The 20,945-nt window shown below is 41.9% G+C and overlaps 1 protein-coding gene across 1 annotated transcript in view; it reads right to left on the bottom strand.

The window, feature by feature from the left end:
• The window catches only part of LOC124133231 (potassium voltage-gated channel protein Shaw-like), a 104,774-nt gene extending 90,809 nt beyond the window's left edge, over positions 1-13,965 (bottom strand). The window contains exon 1 of the mRNA XM_046497544.2: positions 12,573-13,965. Within this exon, the coding sequence (XP_046353500.1) occupies positions 12,573-12,879 (307 nt within the window). The 5' untranslated portion in view covers positions 12,880-13,965. The remainder of the gene's footprint in view (positions 1-12,572) is intronic.
• Between the last annotated feature and the right edge of the window lie 6,980 nt (positions 13,966-20,945).

Raw genomic sequence — 20,945 nt, 5'->3', positions numbered from 1 at the left:
GTGTATATTGGTCTCCAGACGCTCATTGAAACCAGACCAGTGCTAAACGCTTAACAAATTGCCGATACTTAGTACCGGTGGGGCCTTGGTTCCGTCACCAGCCACCTTTACGCCGCTCTGTGAGCTCTGTGAGCCGGTCGGTAGCATATAGTTAGTGACAGGATTTTCGACCAAAGTAGAGTTACATTCTGGATAGTTCGACTCACGGGGTCACCCGCCGTGACATTGCTTAAATACTGCTGAAAGCGGCGTAAAAACCATGCTATTCAGGAGAGGACTGTAACTGTGACTTTGTCAGTTTTGTTCAAAGACCCGTTAACGACTTTTGAACATATTGTTTCCTATATAGATGTTATTGTCAAACGACCACACCCAATACATTCTCAAGTTATTCTCCGCCCGGAGACCGGAAGGCCCGGGGTTCGATCCCCGGCCGCGTCATACAAAAAAACGTTTTAAGATGGTACTTGTTGTTACCCTGTCTGGCGCTCGGCATGAAGGGGCTAAAACAAGGACTGGTCGGCTCGGAGTCAGTATACTGTGTCTGAGTGGGATATTCATGTTAAACTGTGGCATCGTATCCCAGTGGGCTAGCATTATAAATCGGCATCAGTTCGGACTATTACAAGCAGTAACACACACACACACACACACACACACACACACACACACACGCGCGCACATGTGCATGCACATCGCTATATAAGTGCAATAATGTTGGACGCGACGTTAAACCCCATTTCACCTCACCTCAAGTTATTCCTTCAAATAAAAACGACAAAATCCCTTCCATATTCAAGAGAAATCTCTGCCATAAGCAGAGACCCACCCTAACCAACCCTTATCACGACAAGGATATATTCATTCCTCTCCAGAGCGGTGGGGTATTCTAGTGGAAAAAGCGTTCACTCGCCACGCGGGAGACCCGGGTTCGATACCCACATGGGTACAATGTGTGAAGCCCAGTTCTGGTGTCCCCGGCTGAACACTAACTCACTCATTCCTCTCCAGTGATATATCTTAACGCCGAGCCAAATATAGATTTTGTGGGGTAATTTATCCCATTAGATTGGAAGTGAAGGCACATAACCTAAATACAGACATCGTTTCTTTAAGATGCTCGTAGCGTACATGACACCGTCCAGAGATCACCATAAATGCCGGCAACCAAAAACTGATGTCATGATCATCTGACGTGCTTACTGTTGCCTCGCGAGAGGAATAAGACTCCACTTCTCTGATATATCGGCAAGATTTGACAGTTTATGATAGTAGGGAGAAATAAATTCTTTCACACGCTCTGCCGGCAATTTACAAATACGCAATATAGACATCATGAATGAAAACGCTTTTATGTAGTTGCTAGGAGACACATTTCATATCTCACAGCCATACAACATTATGGCAATGAAATTGGTTTGATGTAAATTGCTGCTCTGAGTAAACAGGTCGGCATAGCAGAGCGGTACTCATCAAGGCATGACAAACAAAGTGTGCTCGTTGAACTTTTATATACAAATCGTTAATGAAATACTTGTTATATATTTGAACGCAATAACATTAACTATATTTTATTGGAAGTGCAAATAATTATTTTAATGGAAGTATAATAGATGTGCGTATTACATACAGAGGCTGTGTGAAATCAATCTTTTTTAAAGGCACTGTCAGTGTCCCAGGATAATCAAACGAAACGTTAATTATCGTCAAGAGAGTGAAAGTACGGGTGTTTAACATAGTGTGTAACCATTTCTGAACAATGATGTCATATACAAAACAATCACATTCACGATGACTGGATGCCATGAGTGTTACAGTTTTTGAAGACACGTGAGGCTGCTGCTGTAAGAGGTGATTGTTATCATCAATCTCCACTTAAACAGTCTCAATGTGTTCCAATAGTATCATTGATCAGAACTCATTTGAAAATAAGTCGAACTTTTCTCATTTTCTCCGTCCCTCGCTTGGCAGTATTAAAACAAACCACATCAAAACCTTTGTAGGGGCCATCAGGAGCACCAGCATCGAAGAGAACCACCACTTTGTCACAATTCATCACAGCATTTTCATGGCGAGCAACTTGCTGTCACTATTTGTTCAGATCGTATCACAGAGTAATGACGTCACTCGACGGTCCTTAGAGACCTACTCCCGATCACACCAGGCTCGCAACACGGTTCAACATGCAAGCGAGGCCTATCAGTCTCAACGGTGTCAGCGGGGTGAGAAGGACTGTCCATCTGGACACACGCATGTGGTGTGACCTCTGTGTTGCCAGTCCCAGGAGAGTAATAAACGTTCTGTTTTCTCCGGTCAATCATGTAATGTAGGCTCCAGTAGCGTGAGACTGGAAGTGAATATGATGTGAGCGGAGGGAGTGAACGCAACAATCCAATGTCATGTCCTCGCACCATGGCGTCAGATGGATCCTGTTTTGACCTATGCCATGACCAAATACCCTCCGATGTACGACCTGGAAGCACCCGCTTGAGACCAACATCATCACATATTAAACGTAGATTGCGGGCGTGCAAGACTCCAATTCTCGTTCTCATGCGACACCCCGAGATGCTAGCACGGACACTTGTCACGATGGCTCTAGATCAAGCTTACATGGAACTCAATCCACAGCGAGCTCTGCCAACCGAGCTCTCCGCGAAGATGATAAAGGGATTCCGTAGAAAGCTATTAGGTAATTTAGCGAAAGAATCCAGGGGATTGTGAAATAAGGAAAAATAGTGAAGCATTGGTTGACGAGCCCTCTGTGCCCTTGGAGAAGAGCCTGACGGGAGCTGAGAGAGTCGAGAGTTAAGGGGGGCAGGGCGACGTCAAAATGTATTCATCACATTCTCCACGGTGGCCTGGTATGAACGAAATATTGAAGCCATAATACGCATCCGCTTCGATACAATATTGGGTTGAGGCAGCTTCCAAAGAGAACCAGTGGTTACGTCATTACAGAGACTAATGCAATCAGCTGCAACAATTGGGTTAGGGTGTGTGATCATTCGCCACGTGTGTATAATGTTCAGAATATATTCTTCTCTTTGTCACGTATGCGCTGTCTTTCTCGCTAACCTTGGCGAGCTACCTGAAGTGTTCGGGGAAAGGATAGGCCACAGAAAGGACTGCAGATACCTCTGGTATAGTCACTGTCGACAATGAAGTCTAATAGTATAATTAGTCCCTGCTTATTTGAAAGTAGCTCACACCGACGAACAAAGATCCTTGTCTTATCGATCCTACAACAAAATTGACTACAAGTTTTTTTCTATTACAATGTAACACAAAATAAGGTAAGAGAGTCACATCACTGCAGTATCTGCCTGACGCTTCAAGTCAAATATGTCGATTATCAAATTCCCAGCTTTACATCAATAATTTATATATTTTGATATATTTATATTTTGAAACTGTTTTAACGGCCTATATTCCAATCACCAGGAAACTATATCCGTTATGTCATTTGTGCAATCTAGGGTTATCTGACAGTTTACAGAAGAGGAGGTAGCGATATATGGCGACGTATCGTAACCATGGTGTCGAATTGTTTGATGGCATGGAGATAAAGGCAGGTAACTCTTCCCCCTCACAAATAAGGGGAGATCACTCTCCAAATTCAGACAAGCTGCAGTACCTGTAATGAGGTCGACAATAGTGGCAATGAGCCTGTAAGACATCAACAACAAAACACATCCCCTGTTGCTATATATAGGATGGGATCCATCTTATTCAGTGTGTTGTGATCGAATGTCAAGGCAAGACACAACAATCTGATGACGTGAGCCTGAAATCGACCATCACCTCAGGGAGAACCTCGTCACAACAAGATGGTGGTGGTCGCCTGGCAGCCGTCTGTGGGTAGGATGGTGTCAACAGACTCATGATCTGACACACAGTCACTCAGAAACAGGGGGGTATTACACACCCATTTACAACCCCGGCGTGAGAGGCCAGCACAGCTGATCATATTGTGATCACGAATTATCAACGCATGATGAACCCCTTTTATAAGCCTACAAAAACAATGTGCAGTAAATTCTCGTTAACATGTCCTTGAACCATAAGAAATATACTACTCAAAACAAGTTAAGAACTGCTCGATAGGTTCATATTTCTATAGTTAATTTGTCATGTCATGACAGAGTAACTGAATAACTATGAAAGAATCGAGACCTTTCAAGTAGCACATCTCGAGACAAGAGAAGGGCAGCTGTAACACAGGAGCCGATGACGAGTCTGCCGGGACAGTGAAGTCACATCGTATTTCACAACATATCGAGTAGAGGACGTTCCAGTTGACAGGGCTCATGAGTCAAATACTGCATAATCTCAAATATACTTTTTGGACATTTAACAGATGAAATCTATTGTGAAAGCAGTACATGTTGGTGTTGAAGAGTGCGCATCACCACCGCCACTATTTTGAAGCATACTAATAATTTTGACGTGTAAAAGTACAAACATTTGTGTTACAACTGTAAAACGTCCACGCCGGAGAGTAACAAATGTCAATTATTCGCCGGAACAGGCAAAATAGCGGTGTGTGTTTGTGTGTGTGTGTGAGTGAGAGAGAGTGTGTGTGTGTGTGTGAGAGAGAGAGAGAGAGTGTGTGTGTGTGTGTGTGTGAGTGAGTGAGTGAGTGTGTGTGCGTGCGTGTTTGTGTGTGTGTGTTTGTGAGTGTCTGGTGTGTGTGTGTGTTTGTGTGTGGGTGTGTGTTTTTATTCATTGGTATAAAATACATGTAACTAAATTGGTGTATTATTTCAACAAAAATAACAATAAATTCATATAATTGGCAAACAAATGCAACTTGTTTCCTGAAAAATGAGCCGTCTTTCAAAAAGCTGCACCAGGACTAGAATATTAATGCATCGCATGGTAAGGCTGCGTAGAAGGAATCTAATCTACTTGTTAGAAGTGCTGATGTAACAGTTCCAAGCAAAGGTAAAGAGAATAGACGATTGGACAGTTGAATAGTTACGGTATTCAAGCCGTGCTGAATATATTCGCCCATTGAGAACACTTCCAACTCACACCAATGTCTAAAATCCGTGAACCAACTGCAACATTCTGGAAACATGAACATTCCCTAGTCTCCGTCAGTAATTGCTAAGTTTTAAACAGATAAGCAGCTACTAGAGTACTATTTTTAAAAAGGCTATCAACATGACCACGTTTTGGTAACCGCCCGTAGATTCCGCCATATTGTTTACCGGAAGTGGCATGTTGCCCGGATATTGCTGCTCCGTCCAGTTTCCGTTCACCTAACACTGCTGTAAATAGGCCGGCATCTGCAGGTATAACCCACGGGGGTCACCCCTGTTGACCTTCAGAAGGAAATGAGGAGAGGATGTTGTTTTTATGGATGGAGCTTATCGGAGACTGGACATTTTCCCCGTCATTAAAAATACCGTTTTTGTTGCAGAAACTGTTTTTTTAATGTTTTTTTCTTTAACTGTTATTTTTTTCGAAGACTGATCAACGTTACGATAGTTATTCTGTAGTGAGTGCGACATTGATGGACCGGTGGATCAAGCCCATGTACCCAGGCCTGAGCCCTTCGCGCTCAGCTGACGGATGCACTATCCAGCCATCTCATTCTATAATGATCTGTTTTGATAGGATGACTGATGAGCGTGTCAACCATACATACATGCAATTCAAATCCACTGATTTATTATTCGTAAGTTTTAGTCAAGCGGGTTTGGTGTTTAGGATTAGGCGTTATTTCTTCAATAAAAGAAATGGTTCAACATTTAGAAATGCTATCACCCACTGAACAATCGTAATATGTCTGTCATTGTTATTCTCTCGCCAAACACGATATAGGACTTTGAAGTCAGCGTATCAAAGAGAATACATATCGCTTTGCATTTGAATAATTTCGCTCCTAATGCATAATCCATACATTTATTGTTGGGCAAGACTGACTTTGATCTAATATCAGAGCGCTGAGGAGAAAATATATATGAAGGGGACACGCAACAAGAAAATACATCGGATTGCATCGATTATCAAGGTGGAGTCCAAACGCGGGTGATGATGATGATGATGATAACAATAACAATATTATTTGTCCATGTCTTCTGAGCATCTTAAATTAAAACAAATCTTCAAGAAAGTCCGAGAGTTGAAAATCACGAAAAAGAAAAAAATAGAACTTTGCAAATATCCTGTATGTATGTATTTTCCATTAATATATATTCAGGATTTCCTTGTGATGTTCGTTAAGCTTAATTTCTCCCCCGTAAACTGTCACAATGTAGGATCTCACATCTATCACAAGGGAAACTATCTACCAGGACAGGAAATATGTGTCATGTATCGGTGTGGTCACATGTCACAAACAGATAGGTTGCATGACCCACATTTCGAGAATACCCTTGTGGTAGACGCGAGGGGAACGTGCTGAACATGTAACAATAAAACAAACAGGATGAGCCACAACTGCGACAAGGTTTTTGCAACGCTTCTTGAGAGAAAAATCGATAATTTGGGAAGGAATGTTATAGGAATCAACCTTGTTAGATATACTGCCGACAAAACAAGGGGAAATAATGATTCGAACGTAGATATCGTTAAGGTGTACAGTGACAATACCTGACCGCAACATCTAATCACAATGACATTTCACATTATGAGTGAACATCACGTGATTCACGGGCACACAAAAGCCAAAGTACGTGCGCTTTTATGGAAACTCACAATCACTTAAATGCAATTGATCTATGCACACGCTTGTAAATGCCTGCGAGACAGAATCTCAATAAACAGACACAATGGCGAACTGTGGGTACGACAGAGGGGAACGTCAATTATCCCAAGTTCCCCGACAGTTTGGCAAACAAAGGGTAATTTCTCGACTGGGAAAAGTACGTAGGCTCCTAAGCCATGTCCGGCCCTGTCTTAATTTTAATCCTAAACTTAAGTTAGCTCAGCGCTAAGACAGCTTCGACAATAGATACAATACAATACAATACAATATAGTTTATCAAAGTCTCACCATTTGTACAGCAGGGGTTTAAATAAAGCATTTTAAATATCTAAAAACTTAAAAGTACAAATGCCACCCAAGGGGGTTACGAGAGACTATATCTTACACAAATGTAAGTGCTTTATAAAATAATGTAAAATGAGATAAAATTATACATAATATTATAATCATAGTCATAATTTAGGAATATAAATAGACATAGACATAGCTTATATTTGTTTCACTACGACACTTTTACGCCAATCCCAGCGCTAAGACAGCTTCCTGGATAGGTCGTCTTGAATATATTACGATACTTTTCATGGCGCTGGTACAGATGACCGGTATCTGCCTGCATCTCCCTGTGATAATAGGACTGACGAATTTGTTATTTAAAAAAAGATGGAACACGATAATATACAAGCCTCGCTGATGCCACCAAGCTATCAAATGAATGTCATCTATGACGACTGAAGCTACCCTAGAACTGACTGATGATCACAATAATAGCCTCGTTCGCCTTGCATCATGAATTGGTAATGACGGGGAGGCATTCAGTGCGATTATCTTTCCGTATCGGGATAATATTTGTCACATCTGTGTCGTCAAACAGCAAACAGAGAACACGCGCTAGCGAGCTGACACACACGCGTCTCGGTTGGAGTAGTTTAGCTGTGACCCCTTTGTCAAATAGCGTATGTCTCTTTAATGTATACAGTGCACTTTGGAGGTGAGATGAGGTGAAATGGGGTTTAACGTCGCGTCAAAGATTATTGCACTTATATAGCGATGTGCATGTACGTGTGTGTGTGTGTGTGGCTGCTTGTACTAGTTCGGACTGATGCCGATTTACAGTGCTAGCTCACTGAGATACCATGCCGCAGTTTAACATGAATACCCCACTCAGACACAGTATACTGACTCCGAGCCGACCAGTCCTTGTTTTAGCCCCTTAAAGCCGAGCGCCAGACAGGGTAACAACAAGTACCATCTTTTAACGTCTTTTGGTTTGATGCGGCCGGGGATCGAACTCATGGCAGACGCTCTACCACTTGACCACGGAGGCGGTCCAGTGCACTTTGGATTTAATGAAGTGATCGGGCACATAAATACTTTAAAGCACCCTGGCGTATTATCACGAAAGATTCATGTTAATATATATGACTGAAGTTTTGACTTCGAGATAAAGGGATGTAAATATCTACGGTGGAGCTGCAGGCATGGGTTGACTTCGAGATAAAGGATTGACTTTGACAACATACGAAAATCGAAGAATTACGAATGATCTCTCGACTGAAATTTCGATGTATATCTCGATGTTTGGTCAGAGATAACATGTAATCCCTTGTGTCGAATAATACAATACTACAACCTCATGGAGTTAAAGATCACGAAGCTAATATGTCCTTGGCAGTTGAATGTTCAACCTTGTCACGTAAAAGACTTAAAGACAGTTTTCACAGAACGTTAGGGTAACATTACATTCAAAACACCTTTGAAAAGGTAAGTACCACCAATCAGAATATATCAAGAATTTAGCTCATGTAAACGAGTTAATACACTTCTTAACACACGTGTAATTATGTCATCTTTATTGACGTAATACTCACATATGTTTTGACGTAATCTATAATGACGTCACAATTAATGACGCAAGCACATTCGATATGTGAACATATGAACAGTGTTCTTTTCTCGGAAAGGCTCAAAATAAAAAGTAGGCTAACTTCAAGATGAAATAATACATATATAATAAGAACCTAAATATGATGAAAGCTGGACGTCGGTTGATTTCCAGATAAAAGGATCGCTATAGATATGTAATGCGATACGTTGAGATAATGAGATAGTTGGGTTTAACGTCGCCTTGGACAGTTTTCCAGTTATATCAGCGTGTCAGTTTAATCTGGGAGGAAAACCCGAAGTATTGCAGATCTCTGACGAAACCCATGAGCACGCTCAGGGTCCTGGCAAACCCAGAAACATAATCGGAGCGAATCGGGATTCGAACCCACGTTCACAGGATTCTGGCGTTCCCAAGGGATACAACCCTGCACATCGAATTTCGGCGCCTTAGACGACTGGATCACATGTGCCCTCTTCAAGATAACAAGACCTTATTGCACTTCCCGTATTCATCGAAAACCATCTGGACAATTCGAGTCTATTCGGCATGTACCGAACACCTAATAATGGAATAGTGATATTGCATACGACTATCAGTTGTGTAACGCCTGATGACGCCGTATATAGTTACATATAACACGATGGTGGGTTTTTGAGAACAGTTTTATGGTTAACAGTGGTATACAATTTGATATAGGGCAAAGTCCATCAAAGGATCACGACTGCCGTCAGATGGTATTGTATATGATAGTCATGTAAAAAACACCATATACAGGATTCATAAAAAAATATATCCAGGATTCACAAAAAACATATACAGTATTCATACAAAAACACTAATCTCCAGGAAACCGGAGTAATAGATACAAAAACTGCTTTCTCGGCTGATTTAGCCGAAACAAAAATGAGCTGTTATACGGGTCTGGAAGAATAGTTTAGAAACAAAAATGGACATCACGCAGTCACGTTAGAATGGTAAACTGACATCAAGTTCACATTGTATTAACCTACTTATCACTAAACACATGCATAATGCATCAGGATACGGTCTCTTGTCGCATTACCATCCGAGTGGCACAATATATCAATGAATTAACGGTGCGGAACTCCAGCCAATACTAAGTATTATAGATTGAGTGATCAAGTATGGTTTTAAGCCGCTTTTTGCAATATTCCAGCAACATCACGGCGAGGGGAAACCAAACAAGGCGTTACACGATGTACCCATTTTGGGAATCGAACCCGAGCCTTCAGCGAGAAGGGCGAATGCTTTTACCAGTAGGCTACCCCACCGCCCCTTTTATTGTGTTGCGACTGGCTATAACATCACAAACACACATCGTTGTACCTGTGATGTATTCATTAGGAATTTGCTTTAAGATATGCTCGCTTGCGTTTCATTTAAACTGAGTTTGTTTGTATGCCAACGTTTCATTAAAGAGAGACCGTATGTGTTGACAGCTTGTAGTGCGGACATGAATGCTCTCCTAACAGACGAAATTTATATTTATTAACTCACGTCGCAGCAGCTGTTGGAATGTGAATAATTTTGATACATAAGTAGCGAACCGCAAATAAACATTTGTAAACTGGGATAATCAACCATTAGGATGACTCAACGATTAATTCAGTTTCCCCTTTCAATAACGAATCCGTGATGAATCTGACTAAAACGGACACTAGAGCCACCACTGGCCGACTCGCCTTGAGCCCGAGGTCGAGCTGGCCTTCCGTCTTACTGATTCATGGCTTGGTGAAAGCGGCCTTCGTCTTCAGACAGCAACAGGTTGATGCGCCAGAAATATCTCGTGTGAACGTTCTGTTGACATACACTAGGGCTGGCGTTTTCACCCTCTTTGACCCAAACATTTGTCGTGTGATTGCCATACATCTCCCGAACCGCTCCACCCTTCATAAACTGTTTCTCACGTAAAACCACAGTCGTGTCCCCTCCCCACTCATTCACCCTCACGCAACCCATCTGATCTTCCCTCAATATCATCAACCATACATCGTGACCGTACCCAACCCCTAACCCATGTCCTACCCTCACCAAACCACCCCCCCCCCCCCCCCCCCCCACACACACACACACAGCTCCATCGCCACCCACCCAGCCTCCATCCAACTACCAATAGTGTCCTTGCCCCATGCCTCACCCCTGTATCGTCCTACCCACCCCCTCATCCAATCCACGGGCAACACTACCCTGCACCACCCCCACCCCCACCCCCACCCCCCATGCAGACCACCGCGTATCCTATAGGATATATTCTCCAGTACAAGACGATACAGTCTGGCTCTATTGATCAATGGCTGCAAGCAACAATATCATGTTTGTCTAAATAGGATTTGTTTTTCATGACATTGGTAGCTAGGCTTGGGTCACACAAGATCAGCGTACCCCTTGGCGCTTCAAAGTCTGTCTGCGCGTCCGTCGTCCGTGACGGAGGGCTAATCACAATGCTTATCGCCATCGGGGACTCGTTAGACAAGCGCTAGGAAATCAACCACTGAGACAGATGGTGGTACAAATTGACGTTCGTGTGATAGGATTCTCCTACCACCCGACACACGACCCAGTTTAGTAGCCCGTCCCCATGGTAGGTGTGCATTGATGGGAATTTTTGATATTCCGGTAATGGCGGCGCTGCCCGTGTTGTCATGACAGAATTCCTCTCCCCGTGTGCCCTGGAGACTACCTATTATAATCAGATTAAAGTTCTTCCGACGAAGGTGATGCTGACATTTAAACATGACATTCTCTGTTATGCAGATACACGGATCAATACACGGTGTAGAGAGACTGTGACATAATCTCAGGGTCGGGTGTGTAGGTGGGGTGAGGGGGTTGCGTGGCGGGCATGGAGGGCGCACGCACTAAGGTGGGTTAAAACATGTTGTCGCATCCAAGGAGGATACATCAAAATTTAAATTTTGGGTGGATTTATTATAAATGAGAAATGTAAGACTTAGAAGCGAGGCTATCGATATACAGGATCAAATTAAATCCACGGGTAGATGATACAGTAAATAATACAGTATCTAAGGAAATCCATGGGTAAATAATACAGTATCTATGGAAATCCACGGGTAAGTAACACAGTATCTAAGGAAAGCTACGGATTAAAGGTACAGACCCAAATATAATCCATTAGTAGATTAGGAAATCTACAAATAAATGGTACAGTGTCTAAGGAAATCAACTGGTAAATGGTACCGTGTCTAAAGAAATCCTTGAGTAAATGGTACCGTATCTAAGGAAATAAGCGGGTAGATGGTACCGTATCTAAAGTAATCCACAAATAAATGGTACCGTGTCTAAATAAATCCTTGAGTAAATGGTACCGTATCTAAAGAAATCAACGGGTAGATGGTAGTGTATCTAAAGAAATCCACAAATAAATGGTACAGTGTCTAAGGAAATCAACTGGTAAATGGTACCGTATCAAAGGAAATCAACGGGTAGATGGTACCGTATCTAAAGAAATCCAAGAGTAAATGTTACCGTATCTAAGGAAATACAAGAGTAAATGGTACAGTATCTGAGGAAAACAACGGCTAGATGGTACTGTACCACGGTAAAATCTACGGTTAGATGGTACCGTATCTACGACGATCCACGGTTACTGGGGGTTGTAACAAAGAATATCTACGAATAGATGGTGCAGTTTGTACGGACTGCCAAGGACTACCGTGGATAGTGATCAGAAGCTAGACGTGCAGAATAAGAAATAACTTTTACTGATGTTACAAATCAGGGTGCCGTTGTACAAAGCGATCTTAGCGCTAAGGTGATCGTAACTCCAATACCTTAACATAGACTTACGACAGTCGTACCGTTAAGGTTGTTTTGTACAACGGCACCCAGCCAAACTGTGCCATACTATAAATGACAACTCTGACATGACATATAATTCACATATCCACATCTATGCCACCGTATATTATACCATAGTGGAAACCTTACCTGTCCTATAGAAGTCAATAACACTGTTGAAGACGGCAGGATGTCTGTCAAAGAAGTACTCCTGTCTCCCATTCCCGGAGAGAATGTGCGCTTCCGCCAAGCGACACAAGCGCGTGTTGGCTATGTTGCGGAGTGTTGACACGTGCGTTTCGTGTCGCACCCCTCCAACATTTAGCAGGATCCGCTGATCATCCCCTGACAACCTCTTCCGAGATTTCTTGGGTGTATTTTGATTGTCCTCGTCGTCGTTGACAACTAGAGCGGCACTGTCGCTGTCGGTGGGTCCGTCCTTCTCGGGGTCGCTCATGCTGGATCTGTGCACGGCGTTTGGTCACAACAGTATTCCATACGCTGGGGATTAATAGATTAACACAGGGCATTGTTCATTGTACAGCAGACACGATGACGGGTGGGTGGCGCTCCTCACCGGCACATGGCGGGGGGCACCCGTAGGGGGCAACTTACCCTACTCGCTACACATCTAGAAGGCAACGGTGGTCCGTCCCCTTCCATCTTCTCCCACACATCCATACACCAAGCTTTCTGTTTTGTTTTGAATAAAACATAAACCGAGAGCTAAAAAACGCTCGACTGTACACACCGTTGTCCTATGAAGACAGGGATGAGAAGTGTATCCACATATCCACATGTTAGACGCTCACTGACGGACTGGGTAGGTCCAGGAAATCACTGACCAGTACACGTGCTGCCATCTGAACGCTGGACGAGGAACAAAGCAGCTTGTATTGTACTTCTGCACATCGCTGCTGTCAGGCACCAGTTGGCCGCTTCACTCTGCCTCCAGCTTGCTATCTAGTATGGCTATTGCACAGTAATGCGGCCCGCTTCGATCTGCCGTTGTTCCCGTGCATTGCATATGGACATTCCTCGTCCTATCAGTGTCGACACAATGATATTCCTGCGATCGAGTCGCTATGGTAACAATGAAGGCAAAGTAACGTCGTCCGTTCCTTTTGATATGTATGGTAGGTGGATGCTGGGCCTTGTGTTACGGCAGCAGTGGCTAAGTTATAATGTATATTAACATATTACATGATCGGCCACCAGCTGACTATGTCCCGGAAGTTGGTGCACGCTGCTGAAATGAGGAGGCGCCCCACGGGAGGCGTATCAGTCAGGTGTGGTCGCTAGAAGGGGTAGAATGGGGGTGAGGGTAATCGGTATATTTACATGGCATGATTACCCCTGGTTGTTACATCATTGCTTCCGATTATACATGAATATTGCATGTGGCTGACACACTCCAATCAAGGCCGCTCTATCCAGATCAATGACATAAGGTATATTCCAGTCTACTACATGTAAGGAAAGGTTGGATCAAAGACGGTCCCCAGGCATTCAACCCTTATATTCCAGCCATGACGTCACACGTCTCCCTGTATCTAAACAATGTGTATTGATTTTCACAGCATTAACTAACAGTACCTACACTCGGCGTCTTGTTCCCTTGTGTCAAGTTCGTCTCAAACTTCAGCCGCAAAGATGGGATCTACAATTATTGGTTGATGATTATTGAGTGAAATTGTGTCCGTTTTGTGTTATCAAGCTCTGAAATGCATCTAGTAATTTTCACACGGTAATGCCATGAAAAGCCACGCAATGGGATCAGGATTATCACTCACGTGTTAATGACGAACCAAGTGTCTTCCCAGGGACAGCTAACCAAATTGAAATCGTACCATCTTCCGCAGCCCCAACGCTAATTGCCACCATTGCTAATTACCAGGGCTTGAAATGTTCATGTAATCAGCGGTCTTGTCGTGGGCCGATTTCCACGGAGTTAATGCAGTCACTGATGAAGCGAACGCAGGGGGGAGCACATGAGGGGTCTAACGACATCGTCGACGATGGGTATACATGTAATAAAGGCTATATCGTGCCTACATGGTCCGGTCTAGGTAAGGATAGTTATCGTGACGGTTTTGCAAAATTAATCGCCTCGAGGTAAAGTATCTGTGTTCACCCCATGCTTCACGAGTGCATACTGAGCACTTTGAAGGCTGACACAGTGAGTCAGACATGCCCTTTGTGAGTCTTTACTGTCGTGGGATTTGGACTTGAAGCTATACAGGAAATACATTTTGCAATATTCTAATTGCATCTGTAAACTAACGCGGGAACCTGTTGTGATTGGACACTTTGGGAGAGTCTTGATGTTTGCAGGAGGGTGTGGGGGGTGGGGGGTGGGTGGGGTGGGGTGGGTTAGGGGAGGGGGTGTGTGGGTGTGGGTGTGTGGGGTTTGTGTTGCAGTATAAGTAGACATTACTGGGCATAATATATATTTTAATTTACCATGACGATGCTGAAACGTCAAGCATTCAATACATAGAGCTAGTAGAATATTATTAAGTACTTGACCGCTTCAAGCTGCTCTGACAACGCTGTAAATCAAAGGATAAATATGTAATGCTGGAATTACACCAATATCACGTATTACACCCACAGTGATAGAACATTACGTATTACACCCACGATGTTAGACCATTACGTATTGCAACCTCAATGTTTTAACATTACGTATTACATCCACAATGTTAGACCATTACGTATTGCAACCTCAATGTTATAACATTACGTATTACACCCTCAATGATATAACATTACGTGTTACACCCTCAATGCTATAACATTACGTATTACACCCTCAATGATAGAACATTACGTAGTATACCCTCAATGATAGAAAATTACGTATTACACCCTCAATGTTATAACATTACGTATTACACCCACATTATTAGACCATTACGTATTACACCCTCAATGTTATAACATTACGTATTACACCCACAATGTTAGACCATTACGTATTACACCCTCAAAGCTATAACATTACGTATTCCACCCTCAATGATAGAGCATTACGTATTACACCCACAATGTTATAACATTACGTATTACATCCACAATGCTATAATATTACGTATTACACCCTCAATGATAGAAAATCACGTATTACACCCACAATGTTTGACCATTACGTATAACACCCTCAATGCTATAACATTACGTATAACACCCTCAATGGTATAACATTGCGTATAACACCCTCAATGCTATAACATTACGTATTACACCCTCAATGCTAGAACATTTAGAATTCGCCCACAATGTCTCTAGCATTGTGGGTGGAATTCGTAATGTTCTAGCATTGTGATCGGAATTCGTACTGTTATAGCATTGTGGTCGGAATTTGTAATGTTCTAGCAATGTGGGTGTAATTCTTAATGTTCTAGCATTGTGGTCGGAATTCGTAATGTTATAGCATTGTGGTCGGAATTTGTAATGTTCTAGCAATGTGGGTGTAATTCGTAATGTTATAGCATTGTGGTCGGAATTTGTAATGTTCTAGCAATGTGGGTGTAATTCTTAATGTTCTAGCATTGTGGTCGGAATTTGTAATGTTCTGACAGTGTGGGTGTAATTCCTAATGTAAAAATGCCACAAACAATATACATGTAGACAAGTTAACAATATGTCAAACTATTGTCTCTCCTATTAGGGTTGTTCGTACAGATCAATAAATATGTTGATATCATATGATAGAACCACATGAGCTTAATGCTATAAGGCAATACATACATACATACATACATACATACATACATACATACATACATATGTAAATATGAAAAACAATACTTACAGTACAAGGTCGTCAGAGAAAAAAAACCGGTGCACTTAATAAAAGCATTTATGAGGCTATGAAATTTTGAAATACAGATGCAGTACCATGACATTATTATTCCTATATTCACCACAGATACATGTGTGATATACACAGATACGTTGCTAACAAGAGTAAACGTACGGTGCAAGAAACATCACAACATGCATCCACGATTCCTGAAGGCCACACACTACATGCAATGTTAGAACATCACAAATGTCATTCACAATACTAGAAACAACATTAAAAAAGCAGGAACAATATGTACAATGCTACATCTCAAGTAACATTTACAGTGGCACAGCACTCACACTAATGTTCGCATACAACCGTATGATATCACGAATTCCGTGTACATTTCTGCGAAATAATATATTATGCTGAGTGAGTGAGTGAGTGTTTTGATTTTAACGCCGTTTTGAACATTATTCCAGTTATAATACGGCGCGTCAGCTATCCCGAAGTGATGCGGTTGTCAGACGATTACCACTTTGGTGAAACCCACGAGCACAGGAATGGTACCGACAAACCTAGAAACATAATCGGTCAGAATTGGGATTCGAACCTACGATCATAGGTTTCCCAAGGGACGCAACTCCGCACAGCGAACACCTTAGAAGACTGGGCCACCTGTGACGCAAATCATTAATGAAACACACTGTGACATCATAAATCATAATACTATGACATCACCTAAATAGTTACAACGCTGTGACGCCATGATATAAATGCACAATGCAAGGTCACCGTGGAAAAGGCTTAGGTACCATGACGTGACGAAGTATGTTATTTAACGAATTGCGGATATATTCAAGGACAAAATGATACCGCGTCACGAACTACGTGACTATGATGTTCGGACTAACGCTCTTTTAAAACATGACATCTCCTTCAGACTACATAGATGTTTTATGCATAAATGTCCTGCCTACTTGGAGCCAATATGACGAGTGTTCCATGACTGTAGCAAGACGGTCTCTGTCAGATTTTCCACATTCCCAGACAAATGGCACGATGCTCTCAAAGAAAACGGTTAAATGTTAATATTGATTTTTATATCCAATACCTTCTTGCTCTATATAGAAACTGCACTTCTTTACCTTCAGCCAAATAACATCAGCTGCTGTATCGGTGTCTGAACATTTCAACTAGGCTGCAAGACTGTGATGCAATCATCAGAAGTAGTAATTTGAACTAAAAAACAAGCTTCATACAAAATAATTGTTTCTTAGCTCAAATTATAAAATGACAAAAAAATCGTGTTGTGTTATGGCTGTCAAAAATCATGTCTGCCAAAACATAACTGCTTTTTCTGACGCAAACTGCGAAAAGAATCGATACCTTACAAGTCTCTTGTTGCGATGCACACTACTGTCCAACTGCCACCTCTGATCACAAACCTAAAATGGGAAACGAATCACAACCTAAGCTGAATTTTCTTTATTTAGTCGTCATGGACAGATATATATCGAATCACAACCCCAATATGTGTCGAATAAAAAAACTCAATTGGTAATCGAATTACAGCCCCAAAATATGAATCGAATTAAAGCCCCAAAATATGAATAGAATCACAGCCCCAAACTATTAATCGAATCAAAGCCCCAAAATGTGAATCGAATTACAGCCCAAAAATGTGCATCGAATCACAGCCTCAAAATATGAATAGAATCACAACCCCAAAATATGAATCGAATCACAGCCCAAAAATATGAATAGAATCACAGCCCCAAAATATGAATAGAATCACAGCCCCAAAATGTAAATCGAATCGCATGTCAAGTTGGAACCATATTTTCCTCGTGCATCACTCTCTATACATAAAACAATCCTCCGCACACATCAGCCGTTACCTGGGCATACCACGAGGTCCTATATTTACCCAGACCTACCTTTTCGGGGCTTCATTAGTCAGCCCAGTAATTTCCTGGCCAAAGATCGATCGAAGTCAGTGGTGGTGTGGTGATTGGCAGGTCCGAGTGCAAACAATGTGATTAATGTCGCAGGTAATTAATGCCCAATACTGACGCCAGCATCAGTCACTGGGGGTTCCAGGCTAGCGATTGTCAGGTGTGTGCTCCCAGATAATCTACCCAATTCAAATATATCTAATGGATATTGGAAGTCATTTTGGTGTGAGCCCCCATTACACGACCAGGGTAATACGAAATTAGGCAGGTTGAGGTGGGAGCCGCGTGTCTGTAACGTCTGTTGTTCATATGACGTCTATAGTGCTTATAACGCCTGTAACGACGTCTGTACATGTATATAATATATGTACTACGTATAACGACAGTTATACATATGGCGTCTGTAACGTCAGTTGTATTTATAACGTCTGTCAGTATTTGTATCGTATGTTGTATATATAACGATTGGAAGGTCGATATTTGTATCGTCTGTTGTACATTTAACGTCAGTTGTATTTATAACGTCTGTAAGGTCTATATTTGTATCGTCTGTTGTATTTATAACGTCTGTAAGGTCTATATTTGTATCGTCTGTTGTATTCATAACGTCTGTAAGGTCTATATTTGTATCGTCTGTTGTATTTATAACGTCTGTAAGGTCTATATTTGTATCGTCTGTTGTATTTATAACGTATGTAAGGTCTATATTTGTATCGTCTGTTGTATTTATAACGTCTGTAAGGTCTGTATTTGTATCGTCTGTCGAACATTTAACGTCAGTTGTATTTATAACGTCTGTAAGGTCTATATTTGTATCGTCTGTCGAACATTTAACGTCAGTTGTATTTATAACGTCTGTAAGGTCTATATTTGTATCGTCTGTTGTATTTATAACGTATGTAAGGTCTATATTTGTATCGTCTGTTGTATTTATAACGTCTGTAAGGTCTGTATTTGTATCGTCTGTCGAACATTTAACGTCAGTTGTATTTATAACGTCTGTAAGGTCTATATTTGTATCGTCTGTCGAACATTTAACGTCAGTTGTATTTATAACGTCTGTAAGGTCTATATTTGTATCGTCTGTTGTATTTATAACGTATGTAAGGTCTATATTTGTATCGTCTGTTGTATTTATAACGTCTGTAAGGTCTGTATTTGTATCGTCTGTCGAACATTTAACGTCAGTTGTATTTATAACGTCTGTAAGGTCTATATTTGTATCGTCTGTCGAACATTTAACGTCAGTTGTATTTATAACGTCTGTAAGGTCTGTATTTGTATCGTCTGTTGAACATTTAACGTCAGTTGTATTTATAACGTCTGTAAGGTCTATATTTGTATCGTATGTTGTACATTTAACGTCAGTTGTATTTATAACGTCTGTACGGTCAGTATTGTATCGTCAGTTGTACATATAACGTAAGTTGTACATATAACGTCTATTGATAATATAACCGTTACGTGTATTGTACTAATAATATCTGTAACGTCTCTTGTACATATGTCTGTTGTTTGTGCGTTTGTTGCTTAACGCCGCACTCAGCAATATTCCAGCGGTCTGTCAATAATCGAGTCTGGACCAGGCAATCCAGTGATTGACATATCATGAGCATCGGTTCCACACAAATGGGATACGATGACATGTATCAACCAAGTCAGCGAGCCTGACCACCCGATCCCGTTAGTCGCCTTTTACGGCAAGCATTGGTTGATGAAGACCTTTTCTACCCCGGATCTTCACGGGCCGTATGTCTGTTGTACACTCATGTTGATGTTGGCATAACGTCTGTATGAGGTTCCTTGTCTCGGTTGTGTTACGCTTGGGGAATACGTAAAACTTGTCAGATTCTAGGTCAGACGGTCCTGGCCTATTTCACGCGTCTGACAAGCACGCCCAGCGCTACAGCGAATGCACCACCGATACACAGGCTGTAATTGCTGACGACGCTACACTCACAGACAGTCATCATTACTGCCATTAAGCCATTCACGACCAGATGTGACAATCTAAAGACTTTATACAAATACAGACGCGAGGGGCGTATTTTCGTTTACTGTTTACTCGAATCACAACATCTCCAGATTTCCTCTCGTGATTTTTCATTAGCGCGTTAGGCAGCTTGTGACCATATATGACCGTTCATAGATATCAGACAATTTGCAGACTCGTCGGGCGTCTGCATGGAAGAACTGTTGTCCCTCACTGAGGAGATTAATGTCTGAAATGTGGAATAACAAATTGCGGAGACGTCAGACATACGACAGACGTTACACACATCTTTGGTGAAATCGTATCCAAGCGCTTACATAGTTCATGAGGCGACACGAACAGTCGGAATAACTTCGACGGAGACCGTATTCAAGACCAACGAACGCCTGGCTTATGTTTTATTTAACCGTTTGTGTCTTTGAGGTCTCCGACACAGCAGCGCATCACTGCATTGAAAATCTCATGACAACAAATTAAAGATTAAGGGGAACAAGCTACAAATACATCGGTTCGTGTAGAGACTTTGATGTTGGCGCCTCTGTTCCTGATTCCAACTATGAATCAAGGCTTTTATGAATAGCATCGCATACATCCTGCATCCTGAATACACATAGCATAATGAAGCTACCCACTCCGCCTCTCCAGGAAACTAACTTAAGTGATGCATTCATCCTTGGAGCATCCCTCAGCCTATAAACCGCCATCGCTGACTGATGTGAGCCACATCCGGTCCAAAGTAAGTGACCGGATGTTGAGTTAATGTCCACATTTCCGGTCGA

The sequence above is a fragment of the Haliotis rufescens genome, unplaced genomic scaffold (genome assembly GCF_023055435.1).
Source record: "Haliotis rufescens isolate VD_foot unplaced genomic scaffold, xgHalRufe1.0.p SCAF_2, whole genome shotgun sequence".
NCBI classification, from domain to species: domain Eukaryota; kingdom Metazoa; phylum Mollusca; class Gastropoda; order Lepetellida; family Haliotidae; genus Haliotis; species Haliotis rufescens.
Note: the sequence above shows the minus strand (reverse complement) of the source record. Positions and strands in the feature narration are given on the sequence as shown.